This window comes from Suncus etruscus, chromosome 1 (assembly GCF_024139225.1).
Source record: "Suncus etruscus isolate mSunEtr1 chromosome 1, mSunEtr1.pri.cur, whole genome shotgun sequence".
NCBI lineage: Eukaryota > Metazoa > Chordata > Mammalia > Eulipotyphla > Soricidae > Suncus > Suncus etruscus.
The window spans coordinates 156,925,371-156,948,607 of record NC_064848.1 but is presented as its reverse complement, the minus strand read 5'-3'; the positions used below and the strand labels follow the sequence as shown (position 1 = coordinate 156,948,607).

Below are 23,237 nucleotides of genomic sequence, written 5' to 3'. Positions count from 1 at the left end.
TTGCCTTGCATGCTGCTGATCTGGGATAGACCTGGGTTTGATCCCCACCATCCCATATGGTCCCTCAAGTCTGCCAGGAGTGATTTCTGAGCAGAGCCAAGTACCGCCGGGCCCAAAAACAAAAAACAAAAAAAAAAACCCACTCTTATGGAATTTGTTCCTCACTTGTGTGCTACATTAAAAAAGACAAAACAAGGACACAAACTAACCCAAACCTTTAGTGATGGGGACCACATGTGTACTCTGACCCAGGCAATGAAGCTGGGTCTGCTGGGAGCTCTGAAAATCCACTGCCCCACCCATCCCATTTCTAGGCCCCTGTGCAAAGATCCTCAAGGAAAACTTGTTGATCTTTAACTGGCTTCCCACGAACTCTATAAAAGTGTTCTTAAAAACAGTATCAAGGGGGCCGGGCGGTGGCGCTAAAGGTAAGGTGCCTGCCTTGCCTGCGCTAACCTTGGACGGACCGCGGTTCGATCCCCCGGTGTCCCATATGGTCCCCCAAGCCAGGAGCAACTTCTGAGCACATAGCCAGGAGTAACCCCTGAGCGTTACCGGGTGTGGCCCAAAAACCAAAAAAAAAAAAAAAAAAAAACAGTATCATATTATTTTTGAAGCCCTAGGTTATAATGCTTGAACACAAGGAGCCACAGAGAAAGAAGACCCCAAAGACCCCAAGCTACATTCTGCTCCTGGCCTTTAATAAACATAGAAACTCTAATACAGATGTATGTGCCGGTGCAAGGCATGCGAGTGAGCTGTATGCAGCAGATGAGCACGCACATGCACTTGTGCGGAGGTGCAATGGACATCCACAGGCACAGAGAGGCACGGGATGCAGGCGCTCCTCCAATCCTGTCCTCCTGTGGCCTGACACCCATGGGGCCAAATGAGACTTCTTGTTTCACCCGTGTTTTCAGGGGAGGCACCCAAGTCCAGCTTTCTTTTTCTTTGGGGGTTAATCTCTTGAGCACTTGGTCAGTAAACAGCAAAGCCAGCCTGTAGGCTCTGATCCCATAAAGAAGATGAAATCAGCTCGAGCATGGCTGTATGGACCTGATCTGACACTCCAGCAGGTAAAATGTGAGGTCTTAGGGGAGAGGATGAGGCAAGGGCGGGGAGGCCCACCTCTCTGTAGTCACGTGCCAGGGTGCACATACTATCAGGAGCCTGCTTCCAGTGTTGCAGCTAACCCTGGGCAGTTTGTCCTTCGTTGTTGTGAGGGCAACATCCAGGGCATTTGGGAAAGCCAGGGGAGGAAGGAGGTGGAATTCCAGTTACTCCAGCATGTGCAAGGCTCCAACCCTGTGAATCCAGGGTCTGGGGACCAGGTAAGTTCAGCCTCTCCTGCAGCTTTGATTGAAGGAAATGACAGGAATGATGTGGTGCACAGGGTTCAGACCTCCACTCAGAGCTCCAATTCAGTCCATTTGAGTGAAAAAACAAGCAGGGAGGTCAGTCTGCTACTCCACTTCGCTGCCAACATTATGGGTGTGCTGGGCACCACTCAACTCTGTAGAACTCCTAAGCAAGGCTGCACCTTCCCTACCTCTAGCTAAACATGAAAGTAAAGGACAACACAAATGGCATCAGAATTCTCCAATACAGGCCTCTCCCAGAGAAGCCTAGATGACCACGAAGGAGGTCAGGGCTTCTGGATCATTCTTGGATCAGACAAGAGCTCTGGCATCACCCCTTGGGGGTGGACAGGCTTCATTCCTCCATGGACATTGGCAGCTGGGCCAAGCCTACTATCTGCAGAAGTGGAAAGCCAAGCTTCCACCTGCCATTTTGGTTTTTTGCCTCCTGCCCCTGGGCCTTGCCTACCAGCTGGGTGGGTTTCTAAGGCACCAAGGGCACCAAACTTCCCTGCAAGACTGTTCCTGCCAGGGAGAACTAGGATGAGAAGAAAGGCCTCACAGGAGCCCTGTCTCTCACTCCCCACCCAATGATCCACATTGCAATCCTGACCCTGGGCACGCGCACGGAGGTCATGCAGCACGACAGGGGATGGGGCTGGGAGCAGGGCACTGTCCCCAACCTCTGCCACAGAGGCAGCTGTCGGCATGAGGGCGGCGGGCCTTCGAAGGCGCGGGATGAGCGTGCTGCTGGCGGCCCTCAGCGCATGCAGGGGCTCAGGATGCAGCCTCGTCTTCTTGCACGCCAGGCAGCTCCGGGATCTTCCCTGCTTCACTGCAACCTTCTTTCCTGTTTAGGGGACACCAGGAGCTGGAGGCCACTGAGATTCAGAACATGCACTCAGAAGGTCTCCCCCATGCCCTCCCAAGAATTGAATCCACACTGTCACAGATTCCCAGTTTACATCAGTTTCCCCCTACATCAGGGGAGGCCCTCCTGGTTGGTCTCCATGAGTCCCTTCTAAGCTCACCACCCTCTACAGCTCCCAACTACCTCAAGATGAAGTCTGGACTTCCTGGCTAGCCCCTGCGCCTCTGCTGTCACTGACTTCTCTGTGCCCTGGACCAAGAGCCAGGTTGTGGGCTTCTATGATGGCTTCTATCAACCACTAACTAATCCTAGTAGAGGGAGTTTGGTTTCACATGTTTTTTTGGCTTATTCATAGGGCAAACTACCTACCATTTTTGGGAGTCCACAATGTAGGGTACCTATCTGAGACCCACCCATTTCTGGGAGGTGTCTTGGGAACCGGATATTAGGTGTGACCTTACCTGCTAGACCCGGCCCATTCCTGGGAGGGGTCTTGGAAAAGTTAGATAAGCCTTGGACCAAGGGGATTCGGGCCTTTTCGGCCCTGCTGAGCTCGCTGGCTTTTGGACCTCTGTGTTCTGGTCTTTGACCAGCATGGAGCCCAAAGGGAAGATGGCTAATAGGAGTTTAGATGCAGGGCCAAGAATAACTTGTGCTTAAAAGGTTATGAGTAGGCCACACACATGTGGTGGATAGGGCATGAATAAAGTTAATGCTTCCTGATGCCTGTCTCTGGATAAGTCTGATTTCCGCCTTTCACCTGGGCCTGGGACCCGCCGGCTAGATGGGGTTGCGGAGCCACGTGGCCTGGGATGGCAGAAAGAAATCCATCGCCATCCAGCACCATCTTTAATTATTTAATACAACACACTAAATATTCAGTTAACTTTTTTATTTAAAAATAATTTTGGGGGGAGGCCGGTGAAGAAAAAAAAATTTTTTTTTTGGTTTTTTGGTTTTTGGGTCACATCAGCAGCACTCAGGGGTTACTCCTGGCTCTGCGCTCAGAAATCGCTCCTGGCAGGCACAAGGGACCATATGGGATGCTGGAATTCAAACCACCATTCATTCTTCCCAGATAAGCTGTGTGCAATTCAAATTCCTTACTGCTATGCTATTTCTCCAGACCCTTCATTTAATTTCATCCCAAGACTTTTTCTTTTTTTTTTTGGTTTGGTATATAAGTAATTAAAAGCCCAAAGGATAGGAAGTTTTCCTTGCCTGTGGCTGACCCAGGTTTGAATCCTCAATACCACAATAGGAACCTTGAACACAGAACCAGGAATAAGCCCTGAACACTGGCAGATGTGACCCCAAAACCAAAAGAAAATAAAATGAGCAATTAAGGGTTTTAAATTTTTTCTTTCTTTTCTTTTTTTTTTTTTTTTTTTTCAGTTTTGACATACCCAGTAGTGCTCAGGGGGTTATTCTTTGACTCTGTGCTCAGGTATCTTTCCTGGAGGGTTCAGGGGACCATATGGGATGCCAGGGATCAAATCCAGGTCAGCTGCATGCAAGGAAAATGCCCTATATGCTGTACTATTGCTCTGGTTCAAAGGGGTTTTGATTCATTTCTTTTTTTTTGGGGGGGGGGGCGGGGGGTAACACCTGGCAGCGCTCAGGGTCCATTCCTGACTCTACACTCAGAAATCACTCCTGGCAGACCATATGAAATGCCAGGATTCGAATACCGTCCTTCTGCACACAAGGCAAACACCTTACCTCCATTCTATCTCTTTGGCCCTGGGGTTTTGATTTCTTAAAAAAATAAATAAATAAGGGCCAGAGCGGTGGTGCAAGCAGGAGGGTGTCTGCCTTGCATGCACTGACCTAGGATGGACCTCAGTTCCATCCCCCGGTGTCCCATATGGTCCCCCAAACCAGGAACGATTTCTGAGTGCATAGCAGGAGTAACCCCTGAGTGTCACGGGTATAGCCCAAAGACCAATAAATAAATAAATAGAGGGCCGGGAAGGTGGCGCTAGAGGTAAGGTGTCTGCCTTGCAAGCACTAGCGTAGGACGGACCGTGGTTTGATCCCCCGGTGTTCCATATGGTCCCCCCAAGCCAGGGGCGATTCCTGAGTGCATAGCCAGGAGTAACCCCTGAGTGTCAAACGGGTGTGGCCCAAAAAACAAAAAATAAATAAATAAATAAATAAATAGAGGGGTAGAGAGGGGTAGGGTACAGCACAGTGGTAGGGCATTTGACTTGCATGCAGACGACTGGGGACAGCCCCAGGTTCAATTTCTAGCATCCCATATGGTCCCCAGAGCCCTGCCAGGAGCAATTTCTGTTTGTTTTTTGTTTTTGGGCCACACCCGGCGGTGCTCAGGGGTTACTCCTGGCTGTCTGCTCAGAAATACTCCTGGCAGGCACAGGGAACCATATGGGACACCGGGATTTGAACCAACCACCTTTGGTCCTGGATCAGCTGCTTGCAAGGCAAATGCCGCTGTGCTATCTCTCCGGGCCCCAGGAGCGATTTCTGAGTTCAAAGCCAGGAGTAACCCCTGAGCACCACTGGGTCCGGTGTGGCCCCAAAACAAACAAAAACAAAAATATAGAAAGAAAGGGTTGAAACCATTTAACCTTATTGTAATTTCAACAATTATCCCTATGTGTAAAAAACAATCTCTCAAAGACAAACATTGGTACTCTATGATAAGTAAAAATCTGTTCTCAAAATTAAAGTTGGGTCACAGGATTATAAAATATTATAGCAGTGAGTATTAAGAATACCCACCCATGGGGCTGGAGAGATATCATGGAGGTAAGGCATTTGTCTTAAGTGCAGAAGGACGGTGGTTCGAATCCCAGTATCCCATATGGTCCCCTGTGCCTGCCAGGGAGCATAGAGCCAGGAGTAACCCCTGAGCGCTGCCAGGTGTGACCCAAAAACCAAAAACCAAAAAAAAAAAAAAAAAAAAAAAAAGAACACCCACCCAGATAAGGGAGTCAGCCTCTTTCTCTACAAACACACCCACTCAGGGACTATGCTGAAGTCAATATGCTCAGTTGCATTTATGGGCCCAGCTCTATTTGGGGGCTTTTTTTTTTTTTTTTACATTTTTTAATTGATCGAGTTCTATAATTTACAATACTATTAATGATGGCTTTCCATGCACATAATTTCCGTAGGCCCAGCTCTATCCAGGCCTGTGTCCCTGTGACTGGCTGACCTACTCAGAGAGGAAGCTGAGTAACACAAGCACAGAGCTTGTGACAAGATGTCCAGGTCTGGCTGACTCAGTGGGAGTCATGCCTGTTGTTCAGCATAATTAGTAATTATCTCCACTTTCACTTTCCAAAATGGTTCCATTTGGCTGCTAAAAATGTGATATCCTTTGAGGGTCAGAGAGATGGTTCAGTGAGTTGAGCACATTCTTTGCATGCAAGGGGCCTGGGTTCAATCCTAGTGTTCAGTTAACACTTCCCTTGGCCAGGAAGAGTCAGGAATGCCCTTTCATCACTTATGAGCCAGAGAACATGCCATAAGCTGGTGTACATGTCCAACTTAGCCTCACTTCCAGCATCACATACCCCTAGCCCGCCTCCAAGTAGTCTTGAAGATCCCCAGCAGTTTTAGGGATTCCTGGTATCACATCTTTGGGCCTTCATATAGAAAACTAACCCTTATCTAACTGGTCAAATATAGCCTCTGGGATCCTGGTTACTGCTTGGGAGGCCAATGAGAACAGACAGGGGCTGTGTGAAAGCCTCCATAGACTGCTGGGCTGAGGATGCTGTACACAGGTCATAACTCAGAGATAGTTGCATCCCATGCTCTCATGACAGTGAAGGTGGGGAGATGTGTCTGAGCTTCCCCACCACCTCCCCAGGGAGCACCCACAGTACTCACAACAGGAAGTTTCCTGGAGTAGACATGGATCTCTCTTCCCTCCGAGCCTGGGAGTCAAACGGGTTCCCAAAGGAACGCTTCCTCAGCATAGACTTCACGAGGATCTGAGGACAAGACACTCTGTGAGCAGCATGCCATGGACTTCCCCCATGCTAGCAGATTCTCAAGCCATGGACATGCTGAGGCTCCCAGAAAGAAAGAGGATATCCAGCAAATGGCATGGGCTAGAGCACGGGGGACCAAAAAAGGTGAGGAGCTGGGAGCAAAGGCCAGGAGCAGAGCAGGAAGGGCACAAAGTAAGTGCTTCAGTCTGAGGGCACAGGGTGCCCTTAGGGCTCCATCAAGAGCTACCCAGGAAAGGATAAATCCAGGAGTGCAGTATACTGTGAGTGGGGATAATGGGAAGGCTTTCAGGAAGGGAGCTGCTGCTGTACTCCCAGCTCTTTGGACTCTCTGTCATCTGACAACAAGTTCATCACCCTTGCTTTCTCCCCCTCAACTCACCAATACATAGAGCTAAGGATGCCTCCACCATTTTTAGTTTGTTTATTTGGGTTGGGCCAAACACACCCTTCACTCCTGGCAGGACTTGGGGGACCAGATAAGGTATGGGGGATGAAACCTGGGACATTCATGTGCAAGGCAAATGCCTTATCTGCTGTACTATCACTTTGGCTATCACTATTCTTTTTCATTTATTTGTCCATTATTTACTGAGCACCTATTACAAGCCAGACTCTTCTAGGCAGAGGGGTCACATCAAGACAAAAAAAAAATCTTGTTCTTGAGAAGCTAACACCCTACCTAAAGTGGTCAGGCAATAATTAAACAAATCAGTAAAATATATGAGAGTTCAAGACCAAGGCGAGGAAGACAAAACATGGAAGGGGAACAAAGTGGAGGTTAGAATTTAGAAAAGGGAAGAAGACAACTCTGGGTTAAAGACATGGAGGGCATGAATAAGTTAGTTATGAGGATATCTGGGTGGAAGCATCCCAGGCAGAAGAGCAGTTCCAAGGTTCTGGAGCAGCCGCTCATAAGTGCCCAGCGGGAGTGGAGCAAGTGGAGGGAGGAGAAGAGATGAGGTCAGCAGGGGACTTGTAGGCAGGCAGACTGTGGTTCCTAATTTAGATGAGGTGACAAGAGTGGAGTCAGTGGGGTCTCAGTGAAGTATTGGGATCATGTCACCAAGTGCACCCTGAGAGCTGTGTTGCCCTTTAAGAATATTGGGGGATGGGCCCGGAGAGTTAGAACAGCAGCGTTTGCCTTGCAAGCAGCCGATCCAGGACCAAAGGTGGTTGGTTCGAATCCCGGTGTCCCATATGGTCCCCCAAGCCTGCCAGGAGCTATTTCTGAGCAGACAGCCAGGAGTAAGTCCTGAGCACTGCTGGGTGTGGCCCAAAACCCCCCCCAAAAAAAAAAAAAGAATATTGGGGGCCTGGGGCCGGAGAGATAGCATGGAGGTAAGGCGTTTGCCTTTCATGCAGAAGGCCCTCAGTTCGAATCCAGCTTCCCATATGGACCCCCGTGCATGCCAGGAGCAATTTCTGAGCATGGAGCCAGGAGTTTCCCCTGAGCACTGCCGGGTGTGACCCCCCAAAACAAAACAAACAAACAAAAAGAATATTGGGGGCCAGGGCCAGAGAGATACACAGCGGTAGGTCGTTTGCCTTGCAAGTCACCAACCCAGGACCAATGGTGGTTCAGACCCTGGCATCCCATATGGTCCTCTGAGCCTTCCAGAGGCAATTTCTGAGCACAGAGCCAGAAGTAACCCCTGAACATCACCAGCTGTGACCCAAAAACCAAAGGGAAAAAAAAAAGAGTATTGGGTGCTGAAGGAGAAGTTGGGATAACTTGGGAGGCTACTGCAGGGGTTCAGCAGAGAGACCAGGAAAGTGGCAGGAGGGAGCCAAGGGGGGATTGAATGGTCCCCTGGTCCCTTCAAAGCTCCTGAGCTCCATGGGGCACAGGAATGAGTGGGCACTGAGCTGCTGATTGAGGTGGGCAGGGAGGGAGGCTGTGTACAAGCAAACCCTCTCACAGTATGCATGACCGTCTCTACTCATTGCACTTACCCTCATATTCTTGAGACTTCAGGTCAAGACAGGCATGTGTTTCCAGGATCTCTCAGACCCCAAAGTGGCCATCAGAGGCTATGCAAGTGACTTTTGGGGGGAAGGGGCCATACCTGGTGATGTGTGGAGCATATTTCTGTCTTTGCACTCAGTGATCACTCCTGGCAGGCTCAGAGGACCATTTGGGATGCCGAGGACTAAGCTTGGTCAGCTGCTTGCAAGGAAGGCAAACACCCTATCCACTATATTGCGCTGGCCACAACTCTAGTGACTTCTAATGGTTAAAACTGAAGATGTTCAGAAAAGAAATGCTGAAAGGAGATGGGAAGGGGCAGATGTGTGGTACCTAGCACATGAGTGAGGGGCTTTAGGCTCACTTCTCCTCCTCAAGAGGCCTCCTAGGTATGTACTTGGCACCTAGTGCAATGCATAGCAGAAGTTCAATAACTGAGAAAATGGAAGGAGGGAAGGAAAGAGGAAAGAGGTATGGAGAGAGGGTGTATGGAACTATGACTTCCATGTGTGGGGGGACTGTGGACAACAGGGGACCAGAACTATTTCTAACTTGCTCACTTCCCTCGCCAAGCCCCTACTTGCTGACCATGATGCTGACTTGAAAGAGCTTTTTCCCCACAGTGCATCTGCTCAGCTGGCTGACCAGAAAACCTGTCCCTGCAATAGGCCCATCCCAGGGTGGGCTGCAGTGGCCATATTCCCTCTCAGGGCCTCTTTCTCTTACCACTGTGGTCCAGCTGGGGATGAGCTTCACAGAATTCTTCACCTCCTCCTCAGTTACTTCCACCACACTGCAATGCTCTTCCTCAGATGGAAGGGGCTGCTCCCCATTCCTGGTCACCCAGGGGTGCATCTGGGAAGACCAAAATGGTAGAGGAGGTCAGGATACCAGGCAGACAGACACCCTCTCAGCCAAGGACCCCAGACATTCTCCTAGTCATCACCCTTGAGATATGCAATGCTCAGCCCCAAAGCTAAAGCCATCTTCACAGCTGACTCTCCAGAGGGGAAACTGAGGCCTGTGTGATACAGCCTAGTCCATGGGGACCTGTTTTCCCTACCTTGATGTCCGGCACTCCAATTCTTGTCTCAGGGTTCTTGTCTAGCATCTTCAGGATTAGGTCCTTGAGTTCCTCACTGATTTTTGGTCTAAAGAGGGGGACAGGAGGAAAAGAGGAATTCATTCACAACTGTGTCTCAGAAAAGAAAGTACCCCAGAATCAACTTAACTAAAGAGGTGAAAGATCTATACAAAGAAACTATAAAAAGAAGTAAGAGGACATGAGAAATGGGAATATGCCACCTACTCATAGATTGGAAGGACTGACAGAATTAAAATGTCAATACTCCCCAAAGCTTTGTACAGAATCAATTGTTCCTATAAAGATACCTATGATGTTTTAAAAAGAAATATATAAAAGACTTCTGATATTCATATGGAACACTAATTCTGCGTGGATAGCTAAAGCAATCCTTGGGAAAAAGAAGATGGGAGGCATCACTTTCCCCAACCTCAAACTGTACTACAAAGTAGTAGTAACTAAAACAGCATGATACTGGAATAAAGACAGATGCTCTATCAGTAAAATAGAACTAAATATCCAGAGATAGATTACCCCGTATATGGGGTTAGTTTTTTTAATAAAGGAGCAAAAAATATACAGTGTAACAAGAAAATCGTTTTCAACAAAACGAAAACTGGTCAGCAATAAAATAAACTCAGACTTCTTTCTAACACCATGCACAAAGGTCAAATTAAAATGAATTAAAGACATTGATATCAGACTTAAAACTATAAGATTCACAGAAGAAAATGTAGGCAGAACTCGCCATGACATTGAAGCTACAAGTATCTTTAACAATGAAACATCACTGACCAAGCAAGTAGAAGCATAGATTAAACAAATATGATTACATTAAATTATGAAGCTTCTGCACCTCAAAGGAAACAATGAATGGAATGCAAAGACCATCCATGGAGTGGGAGAAATTATTCACCCAATACCCATATGACAAGGGATTAATATTTAAGGTACATAATGCACTGGTAGAGCTTAATAAGAAAAAGAATGCCAGCCCCATCAAAAAAAAATTGGGGGAGGAGATGAACAGACATTTCAAAGAAAAATACAGATGGCCAAAAAGCACATGAAAAAATGCTCCATATCATTAATCATCAAGGAGAGGCAAATCAAAACAATGAGATATCTCACACCACAGAGACTGTCATACACTAAGAAGAACAAGAACAACCAGTGCTGGTACAAATGCGGGGAGAAAGGGACTTTCATTCACTGCTGGTGGGAATATTGCCTTTTTGCAAAACAATATGGAGTTTAGAAATTGAGCTTTCCTTCTACCCAGCAATACTGCTCCTGGGAATATACCCTAGAAGCTCAAAACACACAAAGCAGAAAAGGAATCTATGTTCATTGCAACATTATTCACAATAGCCAGAATCCGAAAACAATCCAATTGCCCAAGAACAGGTGAGTGGATAAAAAAACTGTGGTACATGTACATAATAGAATACTATGGAGCTGCTAGGAAAAGAAACCATAATATGAGTATAATACCCAAAGACAATAGAAATAATGGGGGGTGCAGTTGAGATAGAGAAGGAACCACTATGACAATAATAGTTGGAAATGACAGGAAGTAAAGTGCCATGCATGATACCCCTTCAGTTAACAGTGTTGCAAACAATGGTGTTTAAAAGTAAAAAAAGGGACAGGGGGATGGGGAGAGAGAGAGAGAGAGAGAGAGAGAGAGAGAGAGAGAGAGAGAGAGAGAGAGACAGAGAGACAGAGAGACAGAGAGACAGAGAGACAGAGAGACAGAGAGAGAGAGAAGAAAAGTATCTGCCATGGAGGTAGGCTAGGGGTGGGGGTGAGGAGACTAGGGAAATTGGTGGCAAGAAATGAACACTAGTGAGGGAATGGTGTTGGAATATTGTCTAACTGAAACACACTTTCCATAACTTTTAACTCTGTATCTCACTTTGACTTAGTTTTTTTTTGGAGTATTTTTTTGTTTGTTTGTTTTTTGTTTTGGTTTTTGGGCCACACCCGGTGATGCTCAGGGGTTACTCCTAGCTACCTGCTCAGAATAATCGCTCCTGGCTTGGGGACCATATGGGACATCGGGGAATCAAACCGTGGTCCATTCTAGGTCAGCCGCTTGCAAGGCATACACCCTACCGCTGTGCCGCCGCTCCAGCCCCAACTTAATTTTTTTTTTTTAGTTTTAAAAAAAAGAAAAAGAAAACAGGAAAAGTTACTGAGGATTCTTGCTCCATGGAGTGCAGAGATCCCACCACCCCTCATGCACAGAGAGCAAGAAGGCATCTCCCAGGGCAGGAGGCATTTTGGAACAAGTGTCAGAAGCCCTCTATTCCTGAGCAGAAAGAAAAGTAGTTTGTCTCTGGGATGCGTGCCAGCCACAGAGTCAGGGATGGTGAGAAGACACTTGGGTCCTCACTCCAACATGCCCTCTTGTCTTTCTCTCCTCTTGAAGGGGAGGTCAGAGTAGGGTTGCCATGGAGAGAGGTGATGAGCAAGGCCTGGAAGATAGCTGGCACTTTATTGTTTCCAGAAAAGTAAGGCAATGAGAGTACCACTCAGACTGTACTGTCCAGGTTTCTTTGCTACCTGTATTTTTGGGGTGCCTATCCCCCTGAGCTATGAAGGAACCTATTCTTGGGAGTACCAATACTAGTGTGCTGGGTTGTTCTAGAAACATCACTCCTTGCTACACTCTGAACTGGGAAGAGTTCATCATACAGGTTCAGACAGGCCATTACAGGGCAGTAAGAATTGGACTGGCCAGTGCTGTGGAGGGAGCGAGGGGGCAGCTCACAGGCAGGCATAGGCCTGAGATCCTGGAATGCTAGTTAGGGCCAGGTCTCTTCTTGGGAGCAAGTCCTGGCAGAAGACTCTGCAGGACACTGTGACCTAGAATGTGTTTTTTCAGGGTCTCCTTGGTCTGTGTGCAGCTGAACAGGAGATAGCAGGCAGGCAGCAGGGAGAACAAAGAGGAGGAAGGCAGCCTGGTGTGGGTAGGTGGCAGTGAGCCCAGAGCTTCAGGGGGCAGCAGGAGGTGAACTCAGCTGAGATAGTAAAGGGGCTTGAGGGACAGGCTCATAAGGGGCATTCCTGGTGAACTTTTTTTTTTTTTTTTTGGTTTTTGGGCCACACCCGGCGATGCTCAGGGATTACTCCTGGTTGTCTGCTCAGAAATAGCAGGCACGGGGGACCATATGGGACACCAGGATTCGAACCAACCACCTTTGGTCCTGGATCGGCTGCTTGCAAGGCAAACGCCGCTGTACTATCTCTCCGGGCCCTCCTGGTAAATTTTTAACTCACTCTGGATTCTTTTGTTTTGTTTTGTTTCATCCTGGATTCTTTTCTTTCTTTCTTTTTTTGTTTTTGTTTTTGTTTTTGTGTTATACTTGGCTGTGTCCAGGACTTACTCCTGGCTCTGCACTCAGGGAGCACTCCTAATGGGTCTTGGGGACCATAAAGGGTACTCAAGTAAGCCACATGCAAGGCAAGTACTTTGCCCACTATATGATCACTTTGAATTGTGTGCAGAAGGCAGAAGGATTTTGAAATCTGAGGAGCCGAGGCCCAGTCTGGCTGCCTCAGAAACCAAACTAAAACGGAAGAATTAAGTGGTCCCCTGACAGTGAGGGAGTTTCTGAATGTGAGTCTGAGTTATGTTACTGGTTCTTTGGGGGAGTAAGTAGCTTCAGATCCCAGACAGGTTGCCAATGCTCCTCCAGTCCCTACTTCTCCATCTGCAAAACAGGGGAGCACCCTGGCATTATTTGTGGGGGCAGGGACCTCCCACATGATGCTCAAAGGATTTAGTAATCCTCTCCTCTTGAAATCTGATTTGATAATCCATGGTACTGGAGCCATCAGCCTGCACCAGTATTACACAGGTGGCCGTGCAGATCTGGAGCTGAAACTCTTGTGTTCTAGGAGCTGTCACCTCATTCCCACCCTGGCATCTTGCAGCACTCTAGCTGCAAGTTTCCCCAAATCCAGAGCTTTATGGGGTTGTTACCATTGGCCACCCTCATTCAAAGAATAGTAAGACTGTTCCAGCCAGTTGCAGGATTCCCTTCTGCACAATAGTAACCAACCCAACTGTTTTAATCTGTCCATTTGTTCAGGGCCTTCTTTGGGAATAGCAGCACCACTACCAGAACTGCAGACTAGCAAAACCTCAAAGGGCCAAAGCTCTTCTGAAATCAAATATCCTTCTATTATGAGCATGGGCACCCCCTTTAGAAGGGCTGGGCGGGGAGTTTGATGAGGAGACTCACTCTTCAGGAAACATTACATCTTCATTTTTGATCTTCCTGTGCAGGGCCAAGATGTAGTCATCAATGAATGGGCACTGCAGGAGAGAAGCATGCAGCACTCAGACCTAGGGCCTCAACCACACCCCATCTCTTAGGGGATCCTGTAGTTAGGGCAGCACTGAACACTCTGTTCAATGACCTGTCCAGTACCTGGTACATAGCTGGTATTCTACAGGCACTGATGAACCCATGAGGCACAAAGGGAACTGTGAGGATAAGAGCCCTGCAGAGAGACCAGCATGTCCATGGCCTTGGGATTCAGTGATAACACCTCCCCACCTTCTGGGTGGTCACCAAAGTGAGAGCACCTGTGACTGGGCTCTAACCAAGTAAAGTGTTTAGAGTCCCCAGGTCCCAGACTGACTTGGAGCTGGCCCAAGGCTACTATGGGCGAATCATGGTGAATGATGAAAGAATGCCTGGTTCTGAGGATGGATAGAAAGGTAAATAGGTGGCACCCATTTCATGCTTCTTCCTCCTGAGAGGTCTATGGTCCTGGGGTTCTCTCCCGTCGGGACAAGAGAACACAGAAAACCTCTCTCCTAAATCAGATGATGTTTTTCTCTTTCCTTCATTAAAAACAATACATTTTAATTTGAATCACTGTGAGATAAACAGTTTCTAAGTTGTTTATGATTGAATTTCAGACTTCCTTTAAACTTCTTTTAAATAGAGACACACCCAGCAGCTCTGGGAGACCATACAGTGCTGGGGACAGAATTTGGGGCCCCATACATGCTTGGCAAGTGCCCTTCCACTGAAGTCACATCTCTGACCCCAGCAGGCTCCTTTTATCACTGACTTAGGCCATAATGGAGGGCACATGGCCATCCTGCATCCTGGCTCAGATGGACCCAGCCCAGGGGGCTCTGTCAGTCTAACAGAACTTACCTTCCCATAGACAAAGCAATACAGGGTTACTCCTGTGGCCCACACATCCAAGGCCTAGAAAGAAAGAGCTCACATCAGTCTTGCAAGAGGAACCAAAGCTTTTTGTGCTGGCTCAGACATGTGAAAACCTTCTTCCTCAGTTGTATCTTCACCCCACAAACACTCCCACGCACTTGCCCATGACAAATCCTGTGCTGAGCATGTGGGTTGGGGGTGGGGGTGGGGACAGGGATAACCAGAATAAGGCCCTGCCCTTCAGTTATTCCAAACCTCCTTGTGAAAGGCCCAAATAAAGACATTCCACCCACTGAGAATGAGCCCTCCTTTACTAAACTACAGCATGTTTCCCAAAGTGGACCATACTTCTTTCCCAGCAACAATCAGGTATTAGAAATATCAAGGGCTATAGTAGCCTCTTAAATAATTGATTGCTTTCTGTTTGTTCATTTGTTGTTGGTTTTGTGTGTGTGTTTGTATGTTTTGGCCACACTCAGCAAGGCTCAGGACTTATGCCTGGCTCTGCACTCAAGAATCTCTCCTGGTCCTCCCTCCTCTCCTCTTCCTTCCTCTCCAACTCTGCCCTCTCCTTTCCCTGTCTCCACCCTCTTCCTACTCCTTTTCACTCCCCTCTTCCTATACGTTTCCTCCTCTCCCTTCTCTTCTTTCACTTTTCTCCCTCCTCTCCTCTCAGTCTCCTCTCCTCTCCTCTCCTCTCCTCTCCTCTCCTCTCCTCTCCTCTCCTCTCCTCTCCTCTCCTCTCCTCTCCTCTCTCTTCTCTTCTCTCCCCTCTCCTCTCCCTTTTTTCCTTTCCTCTCCTTCCCCCCATTTTTTATTTGGATTTTTGGGTCACACCTAGTGGCACTCAGGGATTACTCCTAGTTTTGTGCTCAGAAATCACCCCTGGCAAGCACAGGGGACCATATGGGATGCTAGAATTCGAACCACTGCCTGTCTTTTGTTGGTCGTGTGCAAGGCAAACACCCTGCTACTGTGCTATTATTGCTCTAGCCCCTCCTTTTCCCTATTTCTCTCCCTCTTACCCTTCTCTCCTTTCCACTCCTCTCTTAAGAAGAAAGAGAGAAAAAAAAAAAAAAGAAATCTCTCCTGGTGGTGCTAAGGGGACTGTGGGATGAAGGGGATTGAACATCGTCCACAGCATGCAAGGTAAACACTCTCCCTGCTGTACAATCTTTCCAGCCCATTTATTCATTTAAAGAAAGTCAATTTCTAGGGGGCCATTGAATAATATTTTTTTCTGAAAAGAGAGCAATATATAAGCCAAGTAAGACCTCTTCCTGCAGCTCATATTTGCTGTGTGCATGACTAAATTCAACCCAGAAATGAATGGCTTCTACTGAACTCACTGGGAGCTCTGGCTTTTAGGGATCATTCCTTCCAAACTATCACTATCATCCAGCTTCTTCCTAATGCTGCAAACAGCTCTGCTATACCTGGTCCCTGGCTCCCTTTACCATCCCTTCTTACATCCTTGCATCCTGCCTCCCATCTCCTTACTAGGTTCCTTCTTCCTTTCTCTTGGGAGTGATTCTCCAATCTCTACCTACCTATTCCTGCACTATTCTAATCCAGAACACCAGTAAAAGCAAACGAACATAATTTTACTAAAAACCTGGCCTGTGTTGTTCAGATATGCGAAGGCTGGAATATAGGGAAAGGCCTTAGACTCTTCCAGAGTAAAGGAATCCATGGAGAAATGACAAGTGGATGAGGACTGGCCCTAGATGGGTCCTGGACCAAAGTAAAAAGCAGTAAAAGAAACTGGAGTGATAGCACAGTGGTAGGGTTCTTTTTTGGTTTTGGTTTTGGTTTTTTTTGGGCCACACCCAGTGACGTTCAGGGGTTACTCCTGGCTATGCACTCAGAAATCACTCCTGGCTTGGGGGATCATATGGGACACCAGGGATCAAACCATGGTCCATCCTGGGTCAGCAGCGTGCAAGGCACATGCCCTACCGCTGCACCACTGCTCCGGGCCCTGCAGTAGGGCGTGTGCCTTGTACACAGCTGACAGAGAACGAAGCCAGGTGTGAGGTCCGGCATCCCATATGGTCTCCCGAGCCTGCCAGAAACAATTTCTGAACACAGAGCCAGGAGTAACCCCTGAGTGCTGTCGGATATGCCCCCCACAAAAAATGGTATTAAAAGATAATAACCGGGGGCCGGGCGGTGGCGCTAGCGGTAAGGTGCCTGCCTTGCCTGCGCTAGCCTTGGACGAACGGCGGTTCGATCCCCCGGTGTCCCATATGGTCCCCCAAGCCAGGAGCAACTTCTGAGCGCATAGCCAGGAGTAACCCCTGAGCGTTACCGGGTGTGGCCCAAAAACCAAAAAAAAAAAAAAAGATAATAACCGGAGAGATAGCACAGTGGCGTTTGCCTTGCAAGCAGCTGATCCAGGACCAAAGGTGGTTGGTTCGAATCCCGGTGTCCCATATGGTCCCCCGAGCCTGCCAGGAGCTATTTCTGAGCAGACAGCCAGGAGTAACCCCTGAGCAATGCCAGGTGTGGCCCCCCCACCCAAAAAAAAAGATAATAACATGGTTGGAGAGATAGCTCAGCAGGCTTGAGGACTGCTTTGATGCGGATCCCAGTGAGCATCACCAGGAAAGTCCCTGAAGCACAGAGCCAAGAGTAGCTCCTGAGCACCATAATGACTGATACCAAAACAAAACAAACAAACAAAATATATAAAAGAGAAGAATAAAGAAGAAATCTGAACAAAGTGGATGAGATAACAGAATTTTTTGCTTGTTTGTTTTGGGACCACACCCGGCAGCCCTCAGGGTTGCTTCTGGCTCTGTGTTCAGAAATCGCCATTGACAGACTCAGGGGACCATATGGAATGTAGGGAATCGAATCCCCGTCTGGTCCAGGTTAGCTGCATGCAAGGCAAACGCCCCACCACTGTGCCATTTCTCCAGCCCCACATAACAGAATTTTTAAATTAATAATAAATTTTCTAGTTTTGGTCATTGTACATAGAATTTTGTTTGATGTACTCATTGTAAGAAAACATCCTTGTGGGGCTGGAGAGATAGCATGGAGGTAAGGTGTTTACCTCGCATGCAGAAGGACGGTGGTTCAAATCCCAGCATCCCATATGGTCCCCCAAGCCTGCCAGGGGCGATTTCTGAGTGTAGAGCCAGATGGAATCCCTGAGCACTGCCAGGTGTGACTCAAAAACCAAAAACCAAAACAAAACAAAACAAAGAAAACATCCTCATGCTCAAGTAATTAGGGGCAGACCAGGAAAGCACAAACAGGAGTGCAGGCCTGGAACCACATGGCCTCCTAACTATTGCACATTAGGGCTGAAGACTTTATCTTCCATAAAACAAACAAAATGAAAAATTAATGATAAGGGTGATAAGATAATATCTCTAACTTAACTCATGATGGTTCAGAAATATGCATTCTATATACATATAAATATAGGTAGAGATAATGAAAAAGTAAATGAGATAAGACACCAATTTCAGTAACATTTTACATTTATGTGTGCTTTTTGTTTTGTTTTGTTTTGTTTTGGCCACACCCATTTGATGCTCAGGGGTTACTCCCGGCTAAGCGCTCAGAAATCACCCCTGGCTTGGGGGGACCATATAGGACGCCGGGGGATAGAACCACAGTCCTTCCTTGGCTGGCACTTGCAAGGCAGACACCTTACCTCTAGCGCCATCTCACCGGCCCCTATATGTGTGTATATGTATATATATATAGTGAGGCTGTAGGGATAATACAGTGTGTAAGTTATTTGCCTTGCATGTAGCCGATCTGGGTTTCGATCCCAGTATAGAGGGTACTGGTACCCCATATAATTCCCTGAGCTCTGTCAAAAATGATCCCTGAACAGAGTCAGGAGTAAGCCCTGAGCACAGCTGGGTGTGGTCCCAAAACACACACACACACACACACACACACACACACACACACACACACACACACACACACACACACACACAAGTGCGTTCTTACTATTTCACTTGAAATGTGGGGTTATATTCTCCCCAAAGTAAAACACATCTCTAGCTTCTCTTCTGTGCATCACACCCACATGCAATTCAAAATGTCTTTTAATCATCGATTACCTTTGGGCAAAGACAGAGGGTGGTGGGTGGCACCCTAGACCTAAGAACAAACAAGGATGACCACACACTGACCCTGCTCTTTCCCTGCTAAGAAAGCCTCACTATCTTTGCCACGCAGGAGAGAGTCTAACTCCCAGGCTCTCCAAATTCCCTCTAGTATAGCTGTCCAGCTCCAATTCTACCCACTACCCACTCTTCAAGGCTGAGTCTGATTGGCCTAAGGGGAGCCTCTGCCTCAAAGGCACTCCCCTAACCTTTTCACCATCTCCAGAGACTGTCATTCGCTAGCCCAGCCTGGAGCTAAGCCCAGAATAGAATTACTGGCAGGAATTACCTGCAGAGTTACTTGGGACTATTTTCTGTTTGGCCAGAAAACAAGAAAAAAACAAAGTTAAGGAGTTTATTGGGGGTCCAAAATGGTCAAATATGGAAAGAGGAGCCAGAGAGATAGTCCAGCAGAGAGGACAATTGCCTCACACAACTCAACTTGGGTTCGATCCCCTGCACCCTGAATAATCCCTGAGTGCAGAGCTAGGAGTAAACCCTGAGCACCACCAGGTATGGCCCCCAAACAAAATAAACAAACAAACAAACAAAAAAGCCCCAATTCCTGCAAGAAGTCCCAAATCTTCTTCTGAACCACACCCCAGCCAGAATATGGAGGGTACCTTCCCACTGAAGCTCTGGCCAGAATCTGAAATGGCCTCAGGGGCCATGAAGGCAGGTGTCCCTGCAGTGCTGGACAGCTGTGCATCATTCCCTTCGAACTGGTTGCTGACTCCAAAGTCGGCGATCTTCACGTGCCCATCATCACCCAGGAGCAGGTTGGATGGCTTGATGTCCCTGTGGATGATCTTCTGGAAGTGCACTACAGACAGAGTCCTCTTGAGAGGGCTGGCCAGCACTTTCACTGCCCTGGCTGGCTAGAAGCCCCTTTCACTGCCTGAACACTCTTATCTCAAGAGGACCTGGGCAAAGCTCTGATGTACTCTGCTCTGACTCAGGATGTCACAACCTAGCCAAGGCTGAATCTTAGGAGTTTATGGATTCCATGTCCAGTGCTCTCTTCATGGGCATCAAAGTATTTTTGGCTGGGGAAGGGGTGTCTCTGCAGGCCAATTCTAGTACTCCCTGGTGAGGGAAGATCAAACCCCAGCACTAAATGGGGTAGACGTCATGTGGGCACAGGCTCTCAATGGCACCATCCTGCAGGGCTCTCTTCCTTAGGTGTTCAGAGACCCCCTTCCTCCCGATTGCCTCACAGTGTTTAGTTGCCCCACCCACTTGCTTATCTCCTCCCTACCACTGCTATTCTAATCCAGATATCACCAGCTGTCACTTGGACTGGACAGAAGATTCTTCTCTAATCAGCCAGCTCCTCTTGCCCTTAATCTAGTCACTACAGAGCTGCCAGACAGAGCTTAAGAAGATGCAAATCTTATCACTGCCTCTGGAACACCCAGTATCCTATCAGTCCTCTATGTAGCCATTCTCTGCCTCCCTGTGGTCCAGATAGCATCTTCTTCCACCTCCCCACCACACTTCATGCATACTGGACTTTTTATTCTCAAACAGCTCATGCTTACTTTTTTCCAGCCATCCCCATTGGGTTTTCACACTGGGTTTTCATCATTCCACCTGATGATGAATGGTCTCCCTGGATACAGAGACCAAGCTAATGCCCTCCCCAACTGGGTTTTCATCACCTTAAGGATCTTGGTAGTAAACCCACTGGCCACTAACCCCTGAATGCATAGGTCCCTTGCCAAGAGACATCCTAGTGAAGCAGAGAAATTTCTCCCTTCCCACATTTCTTGCCAGAGGTTAAACTTGGCTAAGTCCCAGTAGATGGAAGATATTGACAGGAACTCACAAGACAAACATTGCAAACACTAGCAGCACAGCATGAAGGTAGACAGTGTGTCCAGTGCTATCAAAGCGGCCTTTGCTTTCCCAACCCTCCCTCTACCTCCTCAACCCTCCCTCTGCCTTCCCAAACCTCCAAGAAATTTGCCACACCCACAATCTATGCCCCATCCTCAACTGAAGCTGATGTTAGATAAACACTGACTGACATGATGGGATCAGGGGCTGCACTCCAGAGTTGGGTCTCTTCCTTCTAGTCCCTTCCAGCCCCAGTCCCAGTGCCAGGGGAGAAGGTAGTGCACTCACAATACTCAAGGCCCAGGATGATGTCCCGCAGGTAGAGTCGTGCCTGCTCCTCTGACAATGGCTTGTCACAAGGCACATCCATGACGGGTCTAGGGAGGGTGGGATAGGGAAGAAGGGTATTCAACTGGAACTAGAATGAATAAAAGCAGAGAGCTGGTGAAAGGGATAGAGACTGTGTATTTAGGCCTTTGGCATCTCCTGGTTAGCCTTTTCACTCAAATTAGACCCTAGAATATAAGATATTAACTTCAACAAAAATCTCAAGGACACAATTATCCCCTTCAACCATATAATTTTATATTAGCTTTAGGCTAATTTTTTTTTTTGCTTTAGGTTTTGATGTGATTGGAATTCCCCTTTTACTAAGTACTAAATTATCTACACTCAATTCTAAAGAGGCTCTTAGAACATGTTTTTATGTTTTTTTTTGGTTTTGGTTTTTGGTCCATACCCAGCGATGCTCAGAGGTTTCTCCTGGCTCTGTGTTCCTGGTGGGATGAGGGACCACGTGGGATACTGAAGAATGAACCCAGGTCATGTGTGTGCCAAGCAAACACCCTACCCACTGTTCCATTGTTCCATCACTCCAGCCCCCCCCCCCCAGCATGTTTTTAAAATGGTGAATTCAAAACCAAGAGGTCATAAACCAGTATAGTGGGTACTGATTTTTGCTTTGGGGGGACACATCTAATGATACTTAAGGATTACTCCTGGCTCTGCACTCAGGAATTACTCCTGGAAATGCTGAGGGAACCATATGGATTCCAGGGATTGGGTCTGGATCAGCCTACTACTAGGCAAGCTATATCCCTCTGACCCCACTGCCTTTTTTTCCCTAATAGTGTAGAATACATGAGAGCATTTCATAATAACATAATATATATATATAATATAGGTTTATAAAACTTTGGTTTCAGTCATAAATATAAATAGCAACATAAAACATGCTTCTTACTCTGAATGGAGATACATAGATTTGCAAGTCCCTGAGTAAAGGATGAAACTACTTTCTGTTCTCTGCCCTCTTCCTCAGACAAAGTGGGTCTCTAGGTTAGTCCCTGTGCCAAGAGACAAACCTCAGCCTCTCTTCAAGACCTGGGGTGTCCTGGTTCGATTTACTGAGTCCCATGCTCACTACTCCACACCATGGCTCTGCAAATACTCCAAGAAATCAAAAAGCCTAATTCATGCATGATCACTGTGTGATCTTGGATGATTTTTGTTTTTGTTTCTGTTTTTTTTTTTTTTTTTTTGTTTTGGGGCCACAACCGGCGGTGCTCAGGGGTTACTCCTGGCTATCTGCTGAGAAATAACTGACGCTGGGATTCGAACCAACCCACTTAGGTCCTGGATCAGCTGCTTGCAAGGCAAACACCGCTGTGCTATCTCTCCGGCCCTGATCTTGGATGATTTATTTGAATCCTCTCTAAATAAATAAATCCGCTCTGAACCTTAGCTTCTCCCCTGTACGTGGGAGGGGAACCCCAACTCAGAGACTTACAAAGTTGAAAGAACCCAGGCAAGAGTCAAGTTCCATCTCTCTACTTTTGCTCAAAAAATAAACAAATAAAAACTAACAATACTATCTTCTCCTTATCTTTCATCACAATATTTCCTGTTCTTCAAGACCTAGCCTAGAAACTTTTAAACTATTCCAGTTTCATTGATTCCTATCAGCCTTCAGAGAATGTTCTTTTTGTGCTTTCATATTTATCCCTCAGACCAGAGCTGTATGCTTTTAGAGAAGTGGACCCCAGGACTGCAAACACAGAGGCAGAAAGGGAGGGCAGAGATCTGACCTGCCTGGTGGGTGTAGGGAACTCACCCCTTTCTCAGGAGGTCAAACACTGAAAGAAAAAGAAAAGAAAGAATAGATTGGTAAAGTGCAGCCAGACTGTGGAAGCAGGTATTGCCAAGGCCTTTCTGGAGGGGTGAGGAGGGCAGGCATCCAGAAAGACTGGGCAGGGATCCTGTGATTCACAGCAAGTGACTCATGAGGTAGGGGTTTACTATGGACCCATCTCAGTTGACTCATGGGTGCCAGGTGAGGAGGCATTTTGGCCTTCTCTGGGCTGGAGGTAAAGGAGAAACTGAGACTCCAAGAAGGGTAGACTCCTTTTGAAAGGCCAGAGCAGAAAGGCAGGGCAGTAGACAACATGGAGACTAGCACCCTGGCCTCTAATCCCTAAACCAGTATTTTCTGTCCAGTCCTGCACCCAGTGATAACACCAAAATAATAATAACCATGGCAACAGCCACATATCACATCCATTGCTCACTTACTCCCCATCAACCTTAGGAGGCAGATGCCAGTCTGACCCTCCTCTATCTGGTGAAGAAGTTGAGGCACAGGGTTATCTATCATATTGGGTGTGGGAACCCATTTCAGTGGTCGGCCACCTGTCTCTGCCTGAGTCCCCATCCCTTGGCAGTGGCAGCCTGGCAGAGAGTGGGGCTGGGTTATGTTAGTGAATCCATGTGGGTATTCTAAGTCTGTTTCAGCAGGGCAGG

General features: G+C 47.5%; 1 protein-coding gene across 1 annotated transcript in view; it reads right to left on the bottom strand.

Moving 5' to 3' along the window:
• Positions 1–680: 680 nt before the first annotated feature.
• Positions 681–23,237, bottom strand: part of CAMKK1 (calcium/calmodulin dependent protein kinase kinase 1) — a 33,562-nt gene continuing 11,005 nt past the window's right edge. The window contains exons 8-16 of the mRNA XM_049782402.1: positions 22,552–22,573; positions 20,727–20,815; positions 19,223–19,422; positions 14,449–14,502; positions 13,519–13,592; positions 9,245–9,332; positions 8,908–9,036; positions 6,091–6,194; positions 681–2,208 (exon numbers count right to left, since the gene is read on the bottom strand). Of these exons, the coding sequence (XP_049638359.1) occupies positions 2,136–2,208; positions 6,091–6,194; positions 8,908–9,036; positions 9,245–9,332; positions 13,519–13,592; positions 14,449–14,502; positions 19,223–19,422; positions 20,727–20,815; positions 22,552–22,573 (833 nt within the window). The 3' untranslated portion in view covers positions 681–2,135. The remainder of the gene's footprint in view (positions 2,209–6,090; positions 6,195–8,907; positions 9,037–9,244; positions 9,333–13,518; positions 13,593–14,448; positions 14,503–19,222; positions 19,423–20,726; positions 20,816–22,551; positions 22,574–23,237) is intronic.